Genomic DNA, 22,638 nt, shown 5'->3' on the forward strand with positions numbered 1-22,638 from the left:
ATCTGCTTTTATGTACTCTGGTAAAGCGCATCTCCCAACCATAGGGACCCCGAATCCCCCGTACATAAACAGCAGACCCAAAACAACAGGTGGTAGCTGGGGTGGTGGAGGCCGGCATGGGTGAACAGCAGTGGTGAGAGCAGCAGCAGTAGCATGACAGCAGCAAAGCAAGCAGGAATGAGCAGTGCAAACTTCCAGATTAAATAGAGCGGTCTGAGAATGAAGAAGAGTGTGTGATTGGATGAGTGCATGTGCATGTGGAGTTGAGGCGGCCCAATGGACGGCCACCAAGCCCCCAGTGAGCCTCTAGTGGTAAGAGCGGGGACTACAGGCGGACCCGTGGAGTTATGACGAGGAAACCCTGTGCAGCTGGGGTTTAACATTGAGCGCTCGTTTAAGTAGTCAAAACGCCACTGAGCAACTTCCATTGAAATGAATAGCGGTGGGGGGGGGGGGGGGGGGGGGGCATGTCACATGTCACAGACATGTCACATGTCACGACGCTCATTCAAGTAAATATACTTAGTTACTTTACACCTCTGATCTTTTTTTTATTATTGCTTGATTGATTGAATACTTTATTAGTCAGACATGCAAACAGCACATGGTACAGTCAGACATGAATTAACAATAAAAGGATAACACCAAAAGAAGTCATTGGGACTTGTTTCCATTGTGGTCCTGTGTATTCAATTCATCAAGATAGCATATAGCAGAATGCTGAGGGAGCCTTCCTGGTGGTACCGCAGTCCCCAGTTGTCGCAGGTTCGACCCCCCAGGCCTGGCCAGTAATGTGTCGAATATGACCAAGTGTCCTTGAGCAAGACGCCTAACCCCCTAACTGCTCTGCAGCTCCTTGTGGACAGCCATCAGCTGGGTTGGGCTGAAGCCCAATTTCCCCCATGGGAGCAAGTAGGTCAATATTTGTTCTGAAACTTCTGACCGGTGAGGGCATGTTTTATCCCTGCTTATAGTCAGACCGAATGAGACTGAAATGAAATGTTTACATATGTTTGATAACATCACAGTTTAACAATTTAAAATTTTAAAAGTGTATGTTATCCAAATGAACCCTGGTGTCCCTATTTTAGGAAAACTTTAATGAAATGAAATTTCATAATTTTAACTTAGAAATAGCGTCTTGTCAGAGTTAGACAAAGGAGAAGAAAACCCCCCTTCGTTTTGTTTTATAAATGGAACCCTGCTGAGTGTCACTGTCTTTTTGATCAATGAATGTCTATAATCCATTTAGTCTAGTCACTGGAAGGGGGTATCATGCACCCCCCGGAATTATACTTCTAATCAGTGTTTTCTTATTGGAAAAAATGTGCTGAAAATGATGAGCTATGATAAAAAGTTGTCAAAATGTCCCACCTACCTCAAAACCCCCTTTTAGGTATATGGCTCTGGCGAAATTGTGTAAAGGCAAATATTAATTCACTAAAATTACATAAATAGACATGGTGGTCTGAAATTGGTCATGGAGTATCTTGACACATAGGGGTAAGTAGCAGAACAGGATTTGGTTGGTTGCTACCATTATATTCTTAAATATGACCAACATCATCCTCAGAAACACACAAAAATATGGTGTCCGCTTGACTAATAACAACAAAGATGGTTATTTTCCAACACATTATGGTGAGTATCACTGCCTCACTTGTATATAGAAAACTTCCCATATCCCTAAGCTTCAATTTGAGCCCAAGATAACCTTTCTATCTTGTAAATTACTCTTTCTGTCGCCAAAATTATGAACTATACCTCAAATCGGTGAAAATTGTATATTCAGTCAGTTTCAGCTATACATTTGGAATGAATGATTGAATAACCGAGTTTGAACTGACTCCACATTATGGAATATTTCTTGAATAAGCCATGTTAAAAAGTTGGCAAAGTGTCCAATCTACCATTGTTATGCAAATGAGTTATGAAACAATCGATTTTCACTATATCTCAGCCAATATTGCACTTAAATGAACAAATAAGGTGTCTAGACCTATGTTTTGAGGGTCAACCGGTCAAGGATCTCAGTGAAACTATTCTTAAAGTGACCACATGTGCCCGTGGCATGCTGGTGTACAAATCAGTGCTGCCATTACAATAAAGTCACATTTATACCAAGTAAGAGATACCAATATTGCATATAGTACAGCGGCTTATACCCCAATACAAGAGGTATTGTGCACTTTTTCAAAAAAGCATGAAACTTCTACCATAGTTAGATGATATCATGAGGTGTATTTTCAGATGTGGAGTCAAGTCAGATTTGACCCCTGAGGCCCGGTAGAGCATAATATGTGACCAATACCCATAACATCCTATATAAGGCAAAAAAGTCAAAATTTCATCATTCTTTAAGTAGCATGTGACATATGAAACTAGGGTGTTTGCATGATTCTGAATCCATTCCAAGCATTAGTTTTGCAAAAAAAACACTCATTGGGCTTAAAACGGCCATGCCCACTTGCCCAAATGTGCTGGCATCATCAATTTGTGATGACGGCATTGGCCGTTTTTAGCCCAATGAGTGTTTTTTTGCAAAACTAATGCTTGGAATGGATTCAGCATCATGAAATCACCCTAGTTTCTTATGTCACATGCTACTTAAAGAATTATGAAATTTGGACTTTTTTGCCTTATATAGGATGTTATGGGTATTGGTCACATATTATGCTCTACCGGGCCTCAGGGGTCAAATCTGACTTGACTCCACATCTGAAAATACACCTCATGGTATCATCTAACTATGGTAAAAGTTTCATGCTTTTTTGAAAAAGTGCACAATTTTTTGGTAATCCGCTGTACTAATATAACTTTTACAAATAAGGTATCTAGACAGGTGCTGTGCATTTAAGCAAGCTTTATAATTTAGAATATACTGTAGCATAACATCAAAAACTAAAAACATTCTTAGTATGAACAATAGTATACGGCAGTATACACGCTATAGAATGGCCTGCAATATGCAGTACAAAATTCAAACAGTCACACAATCCTGTAACAGTATTCCATCCTATTACTATACACACTCAAAGGCAAAAATGTAAACAGTGTACAAACAGTGACCACCCTAGCCTGCACCATAAAGAACAAAATGCACAAACGTCACATTAATCAGTCATCGTGTTCATAGAACTCATCAGTCTTCTTTGTCTTCTTGTCCATGGTCTCCAATGACAAGGATTTTCAACCATCTCTGCCCTTCATATGGTTTTGTTTTTACCACAATAGCTTCATCAGCTCGCTTGTATAAGGTGATGGTTCTCTTCAGAGCAGAGTAGCATGGAGGAAGACGAGCCAGGTCAACTTTAGATTTAAGAAGTGAGTTTGTCATTTGCCCCCACCATTGTCCGCAGCAACTTGGCACGGGTGACGTCCACTGGGGCGGCGGTGGCTCAGGGGTAGAGTGGCTGGATGGTAACCGCAAGGTTGCCAGTTCAAACCCGGGCTCCCCCAGAGTTAGTGTCGAAGTGTCCTTGAGCAAGACACTGAACCCCTAACAGCTCCCGATGTGCAGGTTGGTGCTTTGCATGGTTTCCGCTGCCATCAGTGTATGAATGTGTGTGTGAATGTGTGTGTCTATGTAAAGCGCCTTGGATAAAGGCGCTTTATAAATGCACCATTTACCATACTGAAGACTCGCAACTCTGTCCATACAGCAGACAGATGAATTGCTCCAACTATACTAATTAAGGATCTGTTCCATATAGTGTAGCACAAGGCACATTTGAAGGACCCCCATAACCCTTACAGGTCCATTTGGTTCCATTTGTACATTCAGAGTTGCACACCCGTAAGGGGCCCTGCATATCAACAGCTCAGTGGCCTTGTGGTCAGAGCGTTTGCCTTGAGACTGGGAGGTCGGGGTTCGATCCCCGGCCGGGTCATACCAAAGACTCCGAAAAATGGAACCCAGTACATCCCTGCTTGTCCCTGCTTGGCACTCAGCATCAAGGGTTGGATTGGGGTAAGTCCCTGATACATACTAGCGTCATGTCCAGGGGGTGTACTTGTACATCAAGCTGCCTCCTACTACAGAAACAGGAGATAGGCTCCTGCCCTATGGGCCTCATGGCTCTGCAAGGCTTACAGGTCCATTTGGTTCCATTCTGTACACACTGTAAAGTTACACACCCGTAAGAGGCCCTGGATATCATCAACAGCTCAGTGGCCTTGTAGTTAGAGCGTCCGCCCTGAGACTGGATGGTCAGGGGTTCGATCCCCAGCTGGGTAATACCAAAGGGTTGGATTGGGGTAAGTCCCTGCGACATACTAGTCATGCCAGGGAGTGTACTTGTTAGGCTCCTGCCCTATGGGCCACATGGCTTGGCTTGAGCTATAGAGCTATTTGAATTGTGAGTCTTCAGTGAAACAGTGGTGGGAGCAGATGACAAACTAATTTCTAAATCTAAAGTTGACCTGGCTCGTCTTCCTCCATGCTACTCTGCTCTGAAGAGAACCATTGTGTCTTATACAAGCGAGCTGATGAAGCTTTTTTGGAAAAACCAAAACCCTATGATGAAGGGCAGGGGGGGTTGAAACTAAAGAGTTTTTTAATCCAGTGTGTCCTGCGGTGCAGTCCTACCAACCTCACTGGTTGATCTCCTTGACACTGTCTGGAGAGCATGGACAAGAAGCCGACGAGATAGAGGAATTGATTTAATCGGCACTGATTTGTACACCAGCATGCCACGGGCACATGTGGTCACTTTAGGAATAGTTTCACTGAGATCCTCGACCCTCAAAACATAGGTCTAGACACCTTATTTGTTCATTTAAGTGCAATATTGGCTGAGATATTAATCGATTAATTTGATAATGGAGGCACTCATTTGCATAAAAATGGTAGATGGGACACTTTGCAAACTTTTTAACATAGCTTATTCAAGTAAGAAATATTCCATGATGTGGAGTGAGTTAAAACTCAGTCATTCATTCATTTATTCCAAATGTATAGCTGATACTGACTGAATGTACAATTTTCACCGATTTGAGGTATAGTTCATAATTTTGGCGACAGAAAGAGTAATTTACAAGATAGAAAGGTTATCTTGGGCTCAAATTGAAGCTTAGGGATATGAGAAGTTTTCTATATACAAGTGAGGCAGTGATACTCACCATAATGTGTTGGAAAATAACCATCTTTGTTGTTATTAGTCAAGCGGACACCATATTTTTTGGTGTTTCTGAGGATGATGTGGGTCATATTTAAGAATATAATGGTAGCAACCAACCAAATCCTGTTCTGCTACTTACCCCTATGTGTCAAGATACTCCATGACCAATTTCAGACCACCATGTCTATTTATGTAATTTTAGTGAATTAATATTTGCCTTTACACAATTTCGCCAGAGCCATATACCAAAAAGGGAGTTTTGAGGTAGGTGGGACATTTTGACAACTTTTTATCATAGCTCATCATTTTCAGCACATTTTTTCCAATAAGAAAACACTGATTAGAAGTATAATTCCGGGGGGTGCATGATACCCCCTTCCAGTGACTGTACTAATTAGCTCAGCGCTTATACTTGTTTCCTCAGACACCCAATATAGCGACGTAAACCACAAGGTGCATCAATCAAACAATCAATCAAACTCAGCATCAATCAAACAAGAATTGATTCCAGCACCTTTCCCCAGATGCTGTCAGGAAACAGATTCATGGTAGCCTAACTGGGGCCGACAGTGGCTCGGGAATCGGAAGGTTTCCCGGTTTATTTAAAAAAAAAATGTGACTTTCGCCTTTATTTTTTTATAGATGGGATAGACAGTAGGCTGATAGGAAATGGGGGAGAGAGATGGGGGGGGGGGGGGGGGGGGGTGACATGCAGTAAAGGCCGTCGGGATCAGGAGTCGATCCCGCGGCACACTGCCAGACTGGATTACCAGCCAAGGTGCCTGGACCGCTGAGCCACGGCCCAGGCAGTTTCCCGGTTTCGATGCTCGGCTCCTTCTCCTGGCTACATTGTCAGAGCCATCTAATAGAAGAGTTACGATATTGAGGGGGCAGAAACCAAGCGCTCGAGCGCTGTTCATGCAGCCTGAACTGAGACAAGCTGGAGTTGGAAATACATTGTTTTCAACGAGGACGTGCGCAAATAAGAGCTATTTTAAGCATGTGTGCAACATGACAACTGTTTTAAAGTATTGTACAGTAACAACTAAAGTCTCTTTAATGTTTATGTTGTACTATTACTACAAAACAATCTAAAATAAAGGAATTTAACCCACCTGCCGCCGAACACATGGAACACGAGAACCTATTCTTTCTAACCTCTACGCCAAACACAGCTTTCTCGGGTTTGAATTGTTTAATGGCTTTTTGATCTGTTTCGATGGGTAGCTGATCTTGCTACCGCTAACGATATTCTGGGACAACAACACAACACACAACCGGCCATTTTGAAGATGCGCGCGCATCCACTTCCATTCTAAGCCCTGCAGTAAAACCGCTGCATCTCAAAAACGACATTGCGGTGGCAGTTTCTGGGCCAGACAAGCGTTTTCAACGCTGTGATACTCGCGGTCGGCTTTATCCACCATCGACCGAGAGAACAACAACCGGTGAAGACACCACACACATCAGTTTGTCACAGGAACACGGAATTACGGATATTTGGATCTTCAAAGTAAGTGTCACGCGCGATAAAACCCTGGCAGTATGCGATTGATAGATGAATTAATGCTAGCTCTAAATGGGTTTTAAGATCATTAAAGCTGGGCTGTTGCCTGAGTCCAATGCATTTCTGCCTACTTCCGGTCCAGGACTTGTCCCAGTTGCCCAGCCAGTCCCCATTCTCAACAGAAGAGAGTCTACTGTATGTAGGAGAGCCGCCATTGGACGCTGGCCCCATGAAGTGAACGCAGTCTGCGTAACTCTGTCTATATCTAAGGCTCTGTACATTGTGAAGTGAACCCCAAGCTGCTCCCGGAGTCCCGGTGAGCGGGGCGGTGCGTTTTGTTTCCTGTGTGAATGTGTCTGTGTCTGTGACGGGGCATGCATGCACTGTACTGCACACTGTAAAGCAGTTTGGAGAGAGAGGCCCTACTATACCTAAATGCACCATGTACCATTTAACCCATTTTGACCTGAGATCAGATTCTAAAAATGTCTTCTACATCAAAGTTTTTTATTGATTTTACAATAAAGCATACAAAATACACATGACTTACACAAAAGAAAGAGACAAGAAAAACAAACAAAAAACAAAACACAACTAGCAGCAGTTTTCTGAAAAAGCTATGTATGTTCTTCGATTTTTCAAAAATAGCAGACCTACAAGCTCGTAGCGCGCCACTCGGTGGCGCGCTATGAGCTTGTAGATCTGCTATTTTTCAATAGCTAAAGCATAACATAATGCTAACACCAAAGGGGGTTCCCGCCCAAAATGGGTTAACTGCGTGCATAAGGGAGTTCGGCACAGCGGCTCCTCCAACCCAGGCTACGGCGGGGGAAATCCAACCTGCTTTTTCCTCCGCAATATTGAAATGAAGTGTCAGCCGCAGTTACTCTGAGAGCAAGGCACGGGGAGAAAGGGAAAAGAGAGGAAACTTGTAAGTGTGAATGGTACTGCTGAGCAAAAAGTTTGCCTGAATAATTCATGGGCTACAGTGCCGTGTGCTCGCTGCTCTGAATAGACGCGTTAAGGTTAAGGCTAAGCAGCCTACCTTGTCTGGGAGCATTCGGAGTGACATTGATGCACGCAGAGTGATTTTACACGCAGTGTGATTTTACATTTATACACTGCGGCCGTTTAATGGATGCTGTGTCTTGTTCAAGGACACTTTGACTGGACGACATAGTGCTGTTAAATAAATCTGTGTGCAACCAAATAAATAGGGTGGGTGTGCGTCATTGGAAAGAATAGTATTTATTTGTTTCAATCGTTTCAATTGAAATGGGCCTCGAGCCTCCAGGGGCCTCCTTTTTTTTGTAAAAAAAGAAATAGTAGTAGTATAGTAGTAATATTACATCGCATCACAGCCTTCCAAATCAGCCTTGTCATATTATTCAGCCTCATCCTGTACGTCCACTTACCACTAGTTGGTATTGGTAGCAGCTAATAAGTCATGTCACGTTTACCTGTGTTGTTTGTTTGTAATTGTTCCCACTTCCCAGTGTGTGCACTCATTGCACTAGCAGCGCTGAGAGTTGCGATTGCATCATTGTATAGCATATGCTGCCTCCCAGTTATACCTTACAGTAATTTCAAGACAAAGTCAAATTGTTTAATCTGCTTTAGCTGCTTTAGTGTATTTTTCTACTTGGCTGTGTTGTATGCTGTTCATGCTTTGAAGTCCGATAATACACACTGACACAAACAAATAATAATAAAGAAATATATATATATATATTATTAATTATTAAATTATGAAGTCATGAACGGGGTCTCCCGATCCTTAAGGCCGCCCCTGGCCGGGACTATCAAACAATAACAATAATGTTACTTGCATAATGGTCTACTGGTACTTGCCAGCCCATAGAGCCCCATTGTGAACCCAGACATGCTGAGTACACCAAGGTTTTATGTTAGAAATGTTGAGTATGGGTCCCCAGCATTTAGAAACTGCCGGATGTTAACTTGCATATGTTGAGCAATTTTCATAATTGGCATAATATGTGACCATTAACAACCTATAGAAGGCAAAACATTCACTGGGCTAAACTCATTGGGCTAAAAACGTCCATAGCCAAATGTGCTGACATCATCACATTAAATGTGATGATGTCAGCACATGATGAAATTTAGATTCCCCCCCCCCCCCTTATAGGTTGTTAATGGTATGGTCACTAATACCGGTATGCTAATTATGAAAATTGCTCAACATATGCAAGTTAGCATCCCGCAGTTTCTACATGCTGGGGACCCATTATCAACATTTCTAACATACAACTTTGGTGTACTCAACATTCACATTCTGGCAAGTGGACTATAATGTAAATGTGCACATAGATACGTAAAATTCATATATGATGTATACCTTCTGTATAGTGCACATTTGATAAATCGCAATATTAAATGATTCACCGTCAGCACATGTATCCTCCATTGCTGCTAAAGATATTTTTCCATATCTGCCATAATAGAGCTTTTATCATAGCTGATTTTACCTTACCTTATTTTTATTTCAGTACCACATCATTATGGGTGACAAACAAACCCCTCTTGATATTGAAGAGGTGTCTCTAGTCTAGACAAATAAAACTTAGATGAAGTGAGACACTATAGTCTCCAATCCAATCCAATCCAGTAAAGTCAACAAGAACAAAAATAAAGTATACAATACAAGACGTGGGTCTAATAATGAATGGAATATTACCTCCCACAGCTCCATATTACAATGTTTTCTTTGTTGTGGATTTTGGGAAAAGGAACACACCAGAATTGCGACTGCAGGTCGCATTTACTATGAAAACGTGCATTTCCCGTCAGTCCGTCACCCACCCCCCACGCATCCATATATGGCCATGCCTCGTGACATCACGTGACATCACATCATTCACGTGACATCATCAGGGATGGAGATCAGGGATGGAGATCCCTCATCAATATTAAGCCCATATATGGGAATGCCCATATGGAAATCCCTGATGTCATCAATATTAACCAGCAACTCTACACATCTGATCTCAAACCCTTAAATCTCCATATATGGAGCTGACCTGTTCTGACATTCCATCTGTTGATCCTTCCCCATCCAATAATTGGACCTAGCCTGGCTGTCCTAGTGTGCCACCCTCACCTCTGCAACGCCCCTCAACCACCCCTCCATGTGGGGATCAAGGCACCTTGCAAACATCCATCTAAACCTTCTCTCATTGTTTGCCTGTCTGAGAAAGTTTTTGAAAAAATGTCTTCTTTTTTTTCAGGTGGGTCGTTTCTTCGGCGAGGTGGATGGATCTGTCATGGCACAACTCATCAAGATGGGGATGTACAAGAAGTATGTTCATCAATACTTGTCTTTACACTCCTGCTACAGTTTGTGATTGATTGATTGATTGATTGATTGATTGATTGATTGATTGATTGATTGATTGATTGAATACTGTATTAGTCAGAAATATAAACAGCATGTGGTACAGTAATACATTAAGGCTAAAAGGATAAAAGGATAACACAAACCTTGTTTCCATTGTGGCCATTATGTATTCAATTCATCAACATAGCATACGCAATTATAAACAAATACACACATTATTACGTACTATAACGAGATGGGACATTTAACATTTACCTCACATTGCGGTCAGGCCTTTAGGTCCATATTTTAATGGCAGAGTAGTAGAATGAGAATTTCCCCATGTTTGTTCTATAATTTGGGTTGCTATACCTCTGCTATTGTGGCTGTGGGTGTCACTCACTTTGGAGAAGTAGTTAGACAGGCATCAGGGTATTGAGGGCACTGCCCCTTTGACTACCTTAAGCCATTCAGGACAGGAACCCCTTTTGGTATTTTAAGCATTATGTTATACTTTAGCTATTGAAAAATAGCAGATCTACAAGCTCATAGTGCGGCACCGAGTGCCGCGCTACGTGGTCCCTGGAACAACATATTTTCAGATGGGGGTCCGCGGCCAAATACAGATAATTCTGGGGGTCCTTGACATGAAAAAGGTTGATCACCACTGACATCTAGAAACATAGGTTTTTCAGAAAACTGTCATGATTTAGAAGACATTTTGTAGAATCTGGTGTCGGGTCTAAATGGGTTCAATACCAATCCCAGTGATCCTAGTGTTTGCTGAAGCCTGTCTTCTACACTTCTACACATTCAATGTTTCTCTCCCAGGATCTCCTTGTTTGACTACCAGGCCATGTGTAAGAACAGCAATCACCACGCTAGCAGCGCTCGCCGTCTCCTGAGTGTGAGTCATCATGTCCTGCACTATATCCCCTTTTCTCCATATTCTAACTTTTTGTGTTTCCTTTTTTGTTTTTCTTTTTTTGTAAATGAATGCCCTACTTTCTTGATCATACTACAGCGTCACACACATATCAAAAGTCTTACTTTTGCAATTTGAATGAGGTTTCCACCCAACAGAGATATATATAGTACAATTCAGTAATTCAGTAAAGTATATTAAACTACATTATTGCGACGGTAGGTCGCATTTACTATGAAAACCTGCATTTCCGTGTGCCATGTCACACCTCCATCTCCATCCTCTTCAATGTCTCCCTTTTGACTGATACCTGTCCATTCAAACTCTAGACGGGCTCGTCCCAAAGTTATTAGTGCATGCAGCCGCGCCCGACAGCCGGCGAAAACTAGAGTTCTCAACAGGCCCGAAACTTAGGGCTTTAAGCAACTAGTCGACTAGTAAATCCACTAGTCGACCTTGTTGGTACTAGTTGACTAGTTGATAAGAAAAAATAAAAAAAAAACTTTTTTGGTTTTTTCCCTGTTTTTGTAGGCCTCAAGATCAGCTAGATTATAGTTATAGTCACCAATGTACACAGTTTTTAAATATACAATTTTTAACATAATAGGTAGGCAACTAGTCCACTACTAAACTAGGCAACTAGTCAACTAGTAAAAATCACTAGAAGTGAAAGCCCTCCCCCGCCCTACCTGGGCCCTCATCAAACCCCCTGTTCTGACATTCCATATGTTGATCTGACCTCATCAAACCCTGTACACTCAAGACACTGCCCCCGCCACCGCACTTAGATCTCCATATATGGAGCTGACCTGATCTGACATAACTTATGTTGATCTGACCTCATAAAACCCTGTACATTCAAGACACGCTCCATATATGGCCAGTACAGAATTAATTCCATATGTTAATCTGAACCCCCCCCATGCCAAAGCACCAGCCCTCGCCTCGCACGGGCGCTTCTCGCCCTCAGGGCGTCTTACTGGTAGTATAGTATTAGTGTATAGTACAGTACAGTACAGTACTCTACAGTTCAGAACATATACTGATGAGTTGTTTCCGGTAGTTAGCTTGCTCTGATCTATCTTATAAACTATAAAGACATAACTGTCTCTTTGGTCTTCACACACAGTTAGTTTGGTAATGTGATGCAATATATCACAATGCAATGCAATATGACTCAACTCCGTGTCCCCTTGGGGGGCGGCAGTTTAATAAGAAACACCCAATATCAAACAATTTAATGAAAAACTGTAGACACAATAACAAAGCAGAGGTCACGTTCAGAAGCAGAGCAATAACTGGAAAGAGAATAAAACGTAGTGTTTGTTTTATGACGGATGTGCTTTTGTTTGTGTGTGTTTTCCCCCCTACAGCCCTTCTATGGTCTCCTGGGGCTGCTGAGATGGCTCTTTACTAACGCAGCCATGTAAGTGATGGCTCTTTACTAACGCAGCCATGTAAGTGTGCATGACATGGATGTGGTTATTAAAACCGGGAAAGCATCTGTGTCATTTTATCCTTTATGCTGTGTACACGAAAATGATGAAAATGTGTGCAAATCTTTGAATATTTTGAATCCAAGGACTCTCACATTGATAGCGGCCCAACTATTAATACAGTATAAAGTGTTGTTTTTGGCAGCAAATTTCTATTTTAGTTTAGTCATAGCCTTTGGAATAAAACTTAGGGCATAGCATTGGCGGCCATTTTCCGGTTCCATCGTTCCAGGGAAGAATGAATGGGGTCTGGAACGATGGAACCATAAAATGGCGGCCAATGCTATGCCCTATAGTGCACCATGATGTAAGCAGTGCAGCCTAATCGGTGTGTTAGATTTAGTGTGACAATGTGCTCTGACAATTTTATTGACTATACTGTCTATGCTTGCACATGCGGGCACTGCAACCATGGCTATGGGCACACTAAATCCAGTACACTCATCGTTAATTTTGTTAGCTGCAGCTGTGCTGGAATTTTGATAAGGGTAGCCTTGGTACTAAGGCTTTTATTTTCGTCTGGGGAAACGTTTTTACTCTTTTGTCATTTTCAACCCGAAGAAGAAAAGAAAACAAACTAGAAAAAGTGCCCTTCTGGGCACAGGTCTCCACCAGGAGGATAGGACTGTGTGAGATGTTTGGCAAAATGTTTAGTAGTAATATAAACATGTTTGCCTTGTATGGCAATTGGATGATTTGAGGCATTTTGTTCCAATCAACCTGTTTTGCAAAAATCTACCTGTTGGTGGCGCTATAACAGGCCAATGTGAAAAGGGTGGGATATATTCCTCAGCCTAGTAAGAAAATGTGTGAAAGATTTCACGTAAATTGCATGCTGTGTTCATGATTTGAGGCTTTTGTTCAAAACGGGGCAATCTTGCAAACTGTGAAAGGCAATTATAGCCAATTAGGGTGGAATATGAAATATCGGACAGATCCGACTTGAGCACATGACCATAGAGATACTGTGTAACGATTTGTGAGATTTTTGGACAGAATCTGGAGGAGTAATATCCAAAAATGTGTTTTACAAAAGTCGGCCTCCTGGTGGCGCTATAAAAGGCAGATGCGGAAAATGCAGGTCAAAGGTTTGTCCTTGGCCTCTAGGGAGTGTGCATGCCACGTTTCACGCAGATCGGTGCAGTTTTAGGTAACAAATGTGAAAAGCTGCCTCATGGTGGCGCTATAACAGGCCGTTCTGGAAAATGCGGGGCAGAGGTTCATCGTTGGCATCTAGGGAGTGTGTGTGCAAAGTTTGGCATCGACCGGGTTAACGGTGCCGGAGATTAGCTGGTAACGGACGGACGGAAGGACACACGGACGGACACACACACGGACGGAGTGCAAAACATACTCTCTCACCATGCCTTCGGCCTGGTGGAGACAACTACAAGTCGCACATTGCTGTTGCGCCAGCAGAAATATCCTAGATCTACAAACCTCACAACGTGCCACGATACGCTGCATGTGAGTTTGTAGATCAGCTATACAACGGGGACAGACTTAGCTAACCCCAGCATCTGGGAGGAACATTAGCCAAAAATAACAGATCCACAAGCTCAAAACGCAGCGTGTTTCCTTTTTTTGTGCTTTTTCTGCCTTTTATTGATATATACAAAGTACGGGGAGAGAGATGGGATGGCAGCATGTTTTGAGAGATTTGGTGTGGATCGGAAAATGTACAGTTGCAACTCAGGTCCGTTTCACTAATAATAAGACTCACATAAGTCTTTCCTCCTGTCACCCCAGGTTTGTTCTGGATTTCAACTTCTGCGGGTTGTGGCACTCTGATTATTTTGTCGACGGTAAGCCCCCCCAACCCCCTCCTCCTACTCCTCCCTCTGTGACAATAATAGCCACGGACGGAAGAGAAAGAGGGATTTAGATTAAGAATCAAAAGTCTTTGAGTGACGTCGTTGACGGAATGTTTATGATGTCATTGTGTTTGTTGAGGATTCATGTCATCGCATTTCATTTCATTTTCACGTACCATGTTCACGAATCCTTTTCTTTAACCAACATGTCATTATTACTCTCATCTCATTTCATGTGTATCATCATAACCATCGAAATGCATCTCCATCTCATCTGTGGTGCATCTCCATTGACAACATACAGCCAAGGCTGGATATCATACATGTGAGTATACTGTGTGTGTGCGTGCGTGCGTGCGTGCGTGCGTGCGTGCGTGCGTGCGTGCGTGCGTGCGCGAGAGAGAGAGAGAAAAAGAGACAGATAGAGAGAGAGAGAGAGTGCATGCCTCAGGATCTAGACTGAGGCCCTCCAGCCCAAACAGTGCGAAATTGGAGAAGTATCAATTATGACAATATAGGAATTATGTTTAATTGTGTGTGTGTGTGTGTGTGTGTGTGTGTGTGTGTGTGTGTGTGCGTGTGCGTGTGCGTGTGCGTGTGCGTGCGCGTGTGTGTGTGTGCATGTGTGTGTGCGTGCGTGTGCGATTTCAGCCCATAAACAGAAGAAGATAGAGGCTTACCTGCCATGTGACACTGCTTACCCCGGGTTCATGTTAGACTACACCATCAAGGAGACCAACAGCCTGATTAAATGTGGCCGTTGTCAAAAGTAAGAATACACGCATGTGCGCACGCACACACACACGCGCACACGCGCACACACACACAAACACACTATAATCATGCCAGCAGCAACGCATACAGTAACACAACTTCACAAAAGTTAACTTTCTCCTATTACTACATTACTGACATAATCATAATAATGATAGTATTAATTGGCTGTTCCAGGATGTTTGTGGTGCAGCAGATTCCAGAGAGTAACCTGGTGCTGGTGGTGACCCAGGCAGACTGTGACTGCTCCCGCCAGTACGGGCCCATCCTGCTGGAGCCCAAAGAGATCAAATATATCCTTCCCATTCATCCACTGTTGATTTTGACAGCAACGTTTGATTTAGTTTCAGTCATTATGTCTTTTTTTTATTTATTTTTTTATGTTTTTTTTGTGGTTTTCGCCTTTATTTTATATTTTTATGGAGGGACAGACAGTAGGCTGACTGGAAATGGGGAGAGAGATGGGGGGAAGACATGCAGTAAAGGCCGTCGGGATCGGGAGTCGAACCCGCGGCACACTGCCAGACTGGATTACCAGCCAAGGTGCCTGGACCACTGAGCCATGGCCCAGAGTCATTATGTCTTTTGAATAACATTCTGTTTAGTTAGCTTTTTGTCGGCTCAATAACAAATCATTACTGTTTTCAAGCGGATTTTCATGGATCAAAGACGCAAATACTTTGGCGTATGCTCCAAAGGTAATTAAACAATCCCGGCAGTCACGGTATTTTGTCAATTATACTGTACTATAACGCGTGGAATGTGTTAACGGTACGCAAATATGTCAATCTTTCCCCCAAAGATACAGTATGTCACGAGTAAAACTGGAGAGAATATCTGTTTCCAACTTTGGTACAGTGTTTAACCACAGGGCAACTTTAGTTTTTTTTTTTTAACCAAGGTTCATGTTTTAGGTTATTATTAGAGATAGCAAATTATGAGTGTTACATTTCCTGGGGTCTAGTTGGACTATAGTAAATAATAATAAAGAAATCGCTGTAAAGCCACTTAATTGCTGGAATGCCCCCGCCCTCTGTAAAAAAGAATCACGGAAATTGCTAAAAAGCAGTACATGAAAAAAGAAAATTACATTCATCTTTGACTTTCTCTAATAACAACCTAAAACATGAACCTTGGTTGAAAAGAAAACTAAAGTTTTCCTTTAAATCCCAGCATTCCTATTCTGGGGCAAACGTTCACCAAAAATAACCTATCTACAAGCTCACAACGCATCATGTTTTGACGCAATTGTGAGCTTGTAGATCTACTATTTTTGATGAAGAGACTTGGTGTATTGTAGGCTGAAAAAGAACGCACCAAGTCCGTTTTACTAAAGTATTAGACTATAGAGCAGGGGTCTGCGACCTTTTTTAAATGAAGTGCCATGTTTTTATTTTCTAGATTGTCAGTGTACATCAATGAAAGTACTTCCTCAGGCATGCCAGAGGAAGGTCCGGAGGGACCGAAACGTTGCTTCATTAAATAAGACAATACTCTGTACCGAGCAAATACACAGTGTGCGGGTGTACCTTATTGCTTTCATTGATGTCCACTGGCCTACGCACCTGTGCATACGCCTAATTTCTAGTTCAGGATGTACTGTAGGATAGTTTATTTAAAACCAAAAATTCTCTCTCACACACTTGCCAGTGTGCCAGTGACCACCTAACCTGACTCCGCCAGATGGGGCAGCAGAGAGTACACTGGGTTCCCCCCTCCTGCTCCCATCTGGGAACTCTCAGGCAGACTTGATGCCCGGCCACAAAACGGCCTGGCCAATCAGCAGCAGCTTCTAGCAGCTTCTAGCAGCAGCTTCTAGCTTCTAGCTGCTGCTGATTGGCCAGGCCGTTTTGTGGCCGGGCATCAAGTCTGCCTGAGAGTTCCCAGATGGGAGCAGGAGGGGGGAACCCAGTGTACTCTCTGCTGCCCCATCTGGCGGAGTCAGGTTAGTGACCACCCTCCTTTGTGCCAATGTTGGCACTGGTGCCTAAGGTTGCCTACCCCTGGTATAGAGGGTCTAAGGTTGCCTACCCCTGCTATAGAGGGTCTAAGGTTGCCTACCCCTGCTATAGAGGGTCTAAGGTTGCCTACCCCTGCTATAGAGGGTCTAAGGTTGCCTACCTGCTATAGAGGGTCTAAGGTTGCCTACCCCTGGTATAGAGGGTCTAAGGTTGCCTACCCCTGCTATAGAGGGTCTAAGGTTGCCTACCCCTGCTATAGAGGGTCTAGGGTTGCCTACCCCTTCTATAGAGGGTCTAAGTCTCGCCTGTTTAAGACCCTAAGGTTGCCTACCCCTGCTATAGAGGGTCTAAGGTTGCCTACCCCTGCTATAGAGGGTCTAAGTCTCGCCTGTTTAAGACCCCTGTTGTAGCTACACGGGAACACAACAACTTTCATTAGCTCACAAATTAACGACTGCATGATTTCTTAACGACTGTGAACATAACGCCACGGTGAAATGCAACAGGATGAGGTCGCAGAAGGTCCGCCGACGCCCAGACTCCTGCCATGCCTACCACCCTAAGGTGAGCCTGATATCATGTTAAATACCACCCTAAGGTCTAAGGTGAGCCTGCTATCATGTTAAAGACCACCCTAAGGTCTAAGGTGAGCCATGCTCTCATGTTAAAGACCACCCTAAGGTCTAAGGTGAGCCTGCTCTCATGTTAAAGACCACCCTAAGGTCTAAGGTGAGCCTGCTCTCATGTTAAACCAGACTCCTGCCATGCCTACCACCCTAAGGTGAGCCATGCTCTCATGTTAAAGACCACCCTAAGGTCTAAGGTGAGCTTAGACCACCCTAAGGTCTAAGGTGAGCCATGCTCTCATGTTACAGACCACCCTAAGGTCTAAGGTGAGCCATGCTCTCATGTTAAAGACCACCCTAAGGTCTAAGGTGAGCCTGCTCTCATGTTAACCCATTTAGACCTGACACCAGATTCTACAAATGTCTTCTAAATCATGGCAGTTTTCTGGAAAAACATATGTTTCTATATCAGTGATTCTCAAATGATATCATGTCAACAACCCCCAAAAATGACATGTTATTGGCTGTCGACCCTCGTGTGAAAATATGTTGAAGCAAAGATTTGAGTTAAAAACGTTCGCTCTGAAAGAATATATTCAAACATTTGGGCCACATTTTCACGATTTTTCAAAAATAGCAGACCTACAAGCTCATAGCGCGGCACTCGGTGCCGCGCTATGAGCTTGTAGATCTGCTATTTTTCAATAGCTAAAGTACAACATAATGCTTAAAACACCAAAAGGGGTTCCCGTCCAAAATGGGTTTTAAACCACACTCCTGCCATGCTTACCACCCTAAGGTGAGCCATGCTCTCATGTTAAACCACAGTCCTGCCATGCCTACCACCCTAAGGTGAGCTTATGCTCCATAAGGTGAGATACTGACCTACCGACGAGGTCAGTAGGCGATTTGACGTCATTCTGTGGTGGGTTGATGATGGCTACGCATTTGAGGTGTTGGGTGAAATCAGCCCTCAGCTATTCCGCGACGGAGGCGCACCGTCTGAAGCGAACTTGAGCCACGAAGAGGCACCACCAACCAAGCGAGCTAAAGCGAGTGAGTTGCCGTGCCGAACGATTAGGCACAGAATAGTAAATCATGCTTTGTGTGATAGCGTTTGCCCCAACTGCTACTGGCCAGAAAGCCATCATCAACCCACAGAATAACAACAAAACACCTGCTGATAGTCCGTATCTCACCTACCTATAAAACGTTATGTTATGAGTTTAAAAAAAAAGTTGAGTTGACATCCACCTTGATTTAACATCTACCATCGTTTAACATTTGCCTTGATTTAGATCATACATGGGCAACTGGCGGACCGGGGGCCACATGCGGTCCCCACCTTCACTTAATGTGGCCCTCAGGTTAATATCATAATACTGATATATTATTGATTTCAGATGTTACAATTCCAAACATGCAAACATGACCCACTTCACTTCTGTCTAAATTAGTAGCTTAATGAGTAGTATGAAAATGTTATTGTCTTTTTTTATGTCCAATGTATTTGTATTTAGTTCAAAAAGTTAACATAACTATAATTAAAGGCATTTGAAATTAAATTAAAATGTTACTTTTTAGTATTCCAATTCAAAAATAGCAAAAAATTATTCAAGATTTCAATTCAAATAATAGCAAAAATAGCTGTTCTACAAGCTCAAAGTGTGTGAGTGAGGAAATATAGTGGCCCTCTCCATCGTCAAAGTTGCCCACCCCTGATTTAGATAAAATTGGCTTTGTAGTTAGACAGATGGCGATGATTCTTTTTTTTTTTTTTGTGCTAATGACGACAAATTCTTTGTCATTCCAGGAGAATGCCAAGGACTGCGGGGGAGCATCGGAGATCTCCATGTCGGTGACCCTGTTCTGGGCCTCACTGATCAGCTCATTAGTTCTCCACAGGTGGACGTCATAAACCAATCTCCCTCTCATCCTCGCTCTGCTTCAAGGACAAGCAAGCCTTTCATGTAACTGTGGTTTGGAAGGAATTGTTCGGGATTTGGACGGGGACCAAACAAGTAAAAGCATGTGTGTTTTGGCAATAGATGTGTGGCTTTACAAGATGCTCAGGGGAGTTCTCATTTTTTTGCAGAGTCCTGCAAATTTGCTTTTTGGATTTTCTTTATCATCATCCCTGTGAGCCACAGTGAGAAGCGAGCTACACCATGGGTGAAGTTGACTGGATAAAATGATGAAGGGCTATTTCATAGAGAAGCATTTTCTTGCACTAAGACTCAATGTTAAAAGCAAAATGCCACCAGAACAAATGCAGTCTGGATATGTGGACATGTTGGAGTAGCAGTGTTACAAAAAACCCCAAAAAGACTGTATGGCCTCATTCTTGAGCGCTAAAGTGACTGAGGTGGTCAAATACTGCCATCTGCTGGATATCTTTCTACATCACAGCCTGATTGATTTCTGGGCTTGGTGTTGTGCATGATGAACTGATGCTAAATTGTTGCCATTTACAAGAATGTAGTGGGATATCTTTGTAGATTTTGATACTGAAATGCTGACAGTGTACTGTAGTTGTTTTGTTGTACAGAAATGATGTACCAAAACTGTTTGGTTGAAAAGGGGACAAACTACCTTTGTGTGGAACATTCTGGTGACTGCTACCATGAACCCGGTATAACCCCCTTCCTGAAACCAGGAAGCTTTTCCTAAGTCAAAAGGACAAACGTATGCAGAGAACAAGGGCTGGGCAATCGAGATAATAGGTGTTTTTCATGGTTTTAATCACTTATAAGCCATATATATTATACGTAAAAAAGAAAAAAGCTAAAATAGCCGATCTGCAAGCTCAACACGCTGCATCGTGTTGCTAACTTGTAGAACATTTTGCTATTTTTGCAAATATATTTCACAATATATTAATCTAATGTCTGCCTGTATGTCATGAAAGCAAACGTAGCCTATACATCTTTTGGGTGTCAATCCATGTTTCATAGAATTATTATTTAATGCACATAATGGTAATGCATACATCATAGGTAGAAGATTATGCCTTAGATGCTTCTATAAAGGGAAAGTGGTCAAGCAAAAATAATTTAAATTTATTTAACTTTACTCTTCTACCCCAAATTTGAACCCGGACATTTTTTTTTACCATTGAACTAATAGAGCCGGCCTGCTTGCTCAGGGGATTAATTGAATCTTGACCATCAGGTCAAAATCTGTGTCAGATCCTTCGTCTATAGGTGAGACATGACCTTTGACACCATCTAAATGTCTCAATAGAAGAGCAAAGAGACAGAATGCAACCACAAGTTATACATTTTATTTCCATACAGATTGGGCAAAATTACATTTCACTCATTACAAAAGTTACATAGTTTAAGTCTGATGGTCATTTATGTACCGTATTTTAAGTTGTGTTATCCTGGTTGATTCAGAGCCAGGTCTGGACGTCACACAAATATATATTTCTTTCTTTTTCATGTTTTTTTTTTACAAAAGGAATGATTGTAAATGATTTCCATCAGTCAGGAAAGAAGAATGATAAGAAAATCTCTCAGCTGTGTGGAGTTTGTATGTTCTCTCCCCTTATGTGTCCCCTATATATAGGCCTAGGGTAGGGACCCCTCACAAAAAAAAACAATGCAGTAATCCTGGTCTCTATACTGCCTCCCCCTGGCCAGCCGGGGCGCCTGATGGAGGAGAAAGGAACTGGTTGGAATAACGTGTTCCTTCCATGAGCTATAACGTCCAACCGGAGAAACTCCCCCCTGTGACGTAAAAAAGAAGCGGCTTGGACTCCGCATGCATAGTAGGAAGCATGAAGTCATTCCGTTGCTCTCCCCAGGTTGGGAGGGAGTGTATAGTGCCCAGGATTACATTAGATAATTGACACTGGGTGAAAAAATGGGTTGCAAAATTATGGGATAAGAATTGATGTATATATAAAAAAATATATATATCTCTCATATCAAAATATAGACAATAATAATAATACAGTAGTATCTTTAAGTAAAAGCTGTTTTTTATATAAAGTAAACATTTATAAATGAAACATTCTTGAAATAAAATGCATTGTTTAATCTTCCATTCAAATGTTCTTTTTAAAAAATGTTCTGTGTTTCATGGCTGGTTTTTATTATAAGTCACAATTATGAGTATTATAGAGCTTGCTGGACAGTCTTGAGGTCCTGTCCTCAAGGTCTTACTTGTTCCAACAGCTTGAGTTTTCGTTTGTTCGGCAACGTAGCTTCAGTTCGGCATGCCACATTGACAGAACTTTAGATTGTTCTATTTTTTTTCCTCTTTTAGTATGTCATTAAACATGTGGACACACATGGCTCCAACGAACTGCAGCGGCCAATGAGGTGTCTATAGAGCGTCACAGTCCCGCCCCCTACCAGGGCCCAGGAAATGATTCCCCGTTCATTTTCCTCATAGACTTTTCAAAAAGTATTTATTTAAAGACCTTTTAAGCCTTGTACAAATCCAACTCGAGTTGTGACAAATCATGACAACAAACAAAAAAAATTGGGCCGAACAAATAATTAGAAATCTTTAAATAAATACTTTTTGAAATGTCTATGAGAAAAATGCATTGGGAATCATTTCCTGGGCCTGGCGTCGTCATGATCGGGGGCGGGACTGCGGCGCTCTATTGTTTTTACATCTATGATTCCACCACACTGGGTCTGAGCACACTTTAGATTCCATGCACGGACAGAAGAAGCTGTGTTTTGCGTCATTTCCGTTTTTTTAGACAGGTGGTGGATGGAAAAGAAGCTCCACCCACGCGGCAGATTGCCGCGTCGGCCAGATTCTGCCGCGTGGGTGGAGCTTCTTTTCCATCCACCAAAAAAATGGAAATGACGCAAAACACAGCTTCTTCTGTCCGCGCATGGAAGTTCAAGTGTGCCCAGGCTGAGTGCGGTCCCATTTACACACCTGTCTCCAACTTCCTCATCAGCCCAGCCGTGCCATGCCATTACAAACATGTGAAGACTTCTCCAATCAGCCTGCTTCCTATAAAACTGGACATTGCAAACACTCATGTCAGTTCATACTGTCATGGATGCAGAGCGATTTAAATCCAAATGCAGTCACAGCAAACAGAGCAGATTTTAAAGTATTTGATAAAGAATGAGGCACACTGACGATGCAGGTACGAATCAAGCAAT

General features: G+C 42.5%; 1 protein-coding gene across 1 annotated transcript in view; it reads left to right on the forward strand.

Moving 5' to 3' along the window:
- Positions 1-19,418, forward strand: part of LOC306923879 (voltage-dependent calcium channel subunit alpha-2/delta-4-like) — a gene marked incomplete at both ends in the record, with an annotated part of 44,782 nt that extends 25,364 nt beyond the window's left edge. The window contains 10 exons of the mRNA XM_079502223.1: positions 9,876-9,946; positions 10,796-10,871; positions 12,263-12,315; positions 14,135-14,190; positions 14,504-14,524; positions 14,851-14,968; positions 15,151-15,288; positions 17,441-17,498; positions 17,810-17,869; positions 19,314-19,418. Coding sequence (XP_079358349.1) covers positions 9,876-9,946; positions 10,796-10,871; positions 12,263-12,315; positions 14,135-14,190; positions 14,504-14,524; positions 14,851-14,968; positions 15,151-15,288; positions 17,441-17,498; positions 17,810-17,869; positions 19,314-19,418 — 756 coding nt within the window. The remainder of the gene's footprint in view (positions 1-9,875; positions 9,947-10,795; positions 10,872-12,262; positions 12,316-14,134; positions 14,191-14,503; positions 14,525-14,850; positions 14,969-15,150; positions 15,289-17,440; positions 17,499-17,809; positions 17,870-19,313) is intronic.
- Positions 19,419-22,638: the final 3,220 nt, after the last annotated feature.

This window comes from Electrona antarctica, assembly GCF_951216825.1.
Source record: "Electrona antarctica genome assembly, chromosome: 5".
NCBI lineage: Eukaryota > Metazoa > Chordata > Actinopteri > Myctophiformes > Myctophidae > Electrona > Electrona antarctica.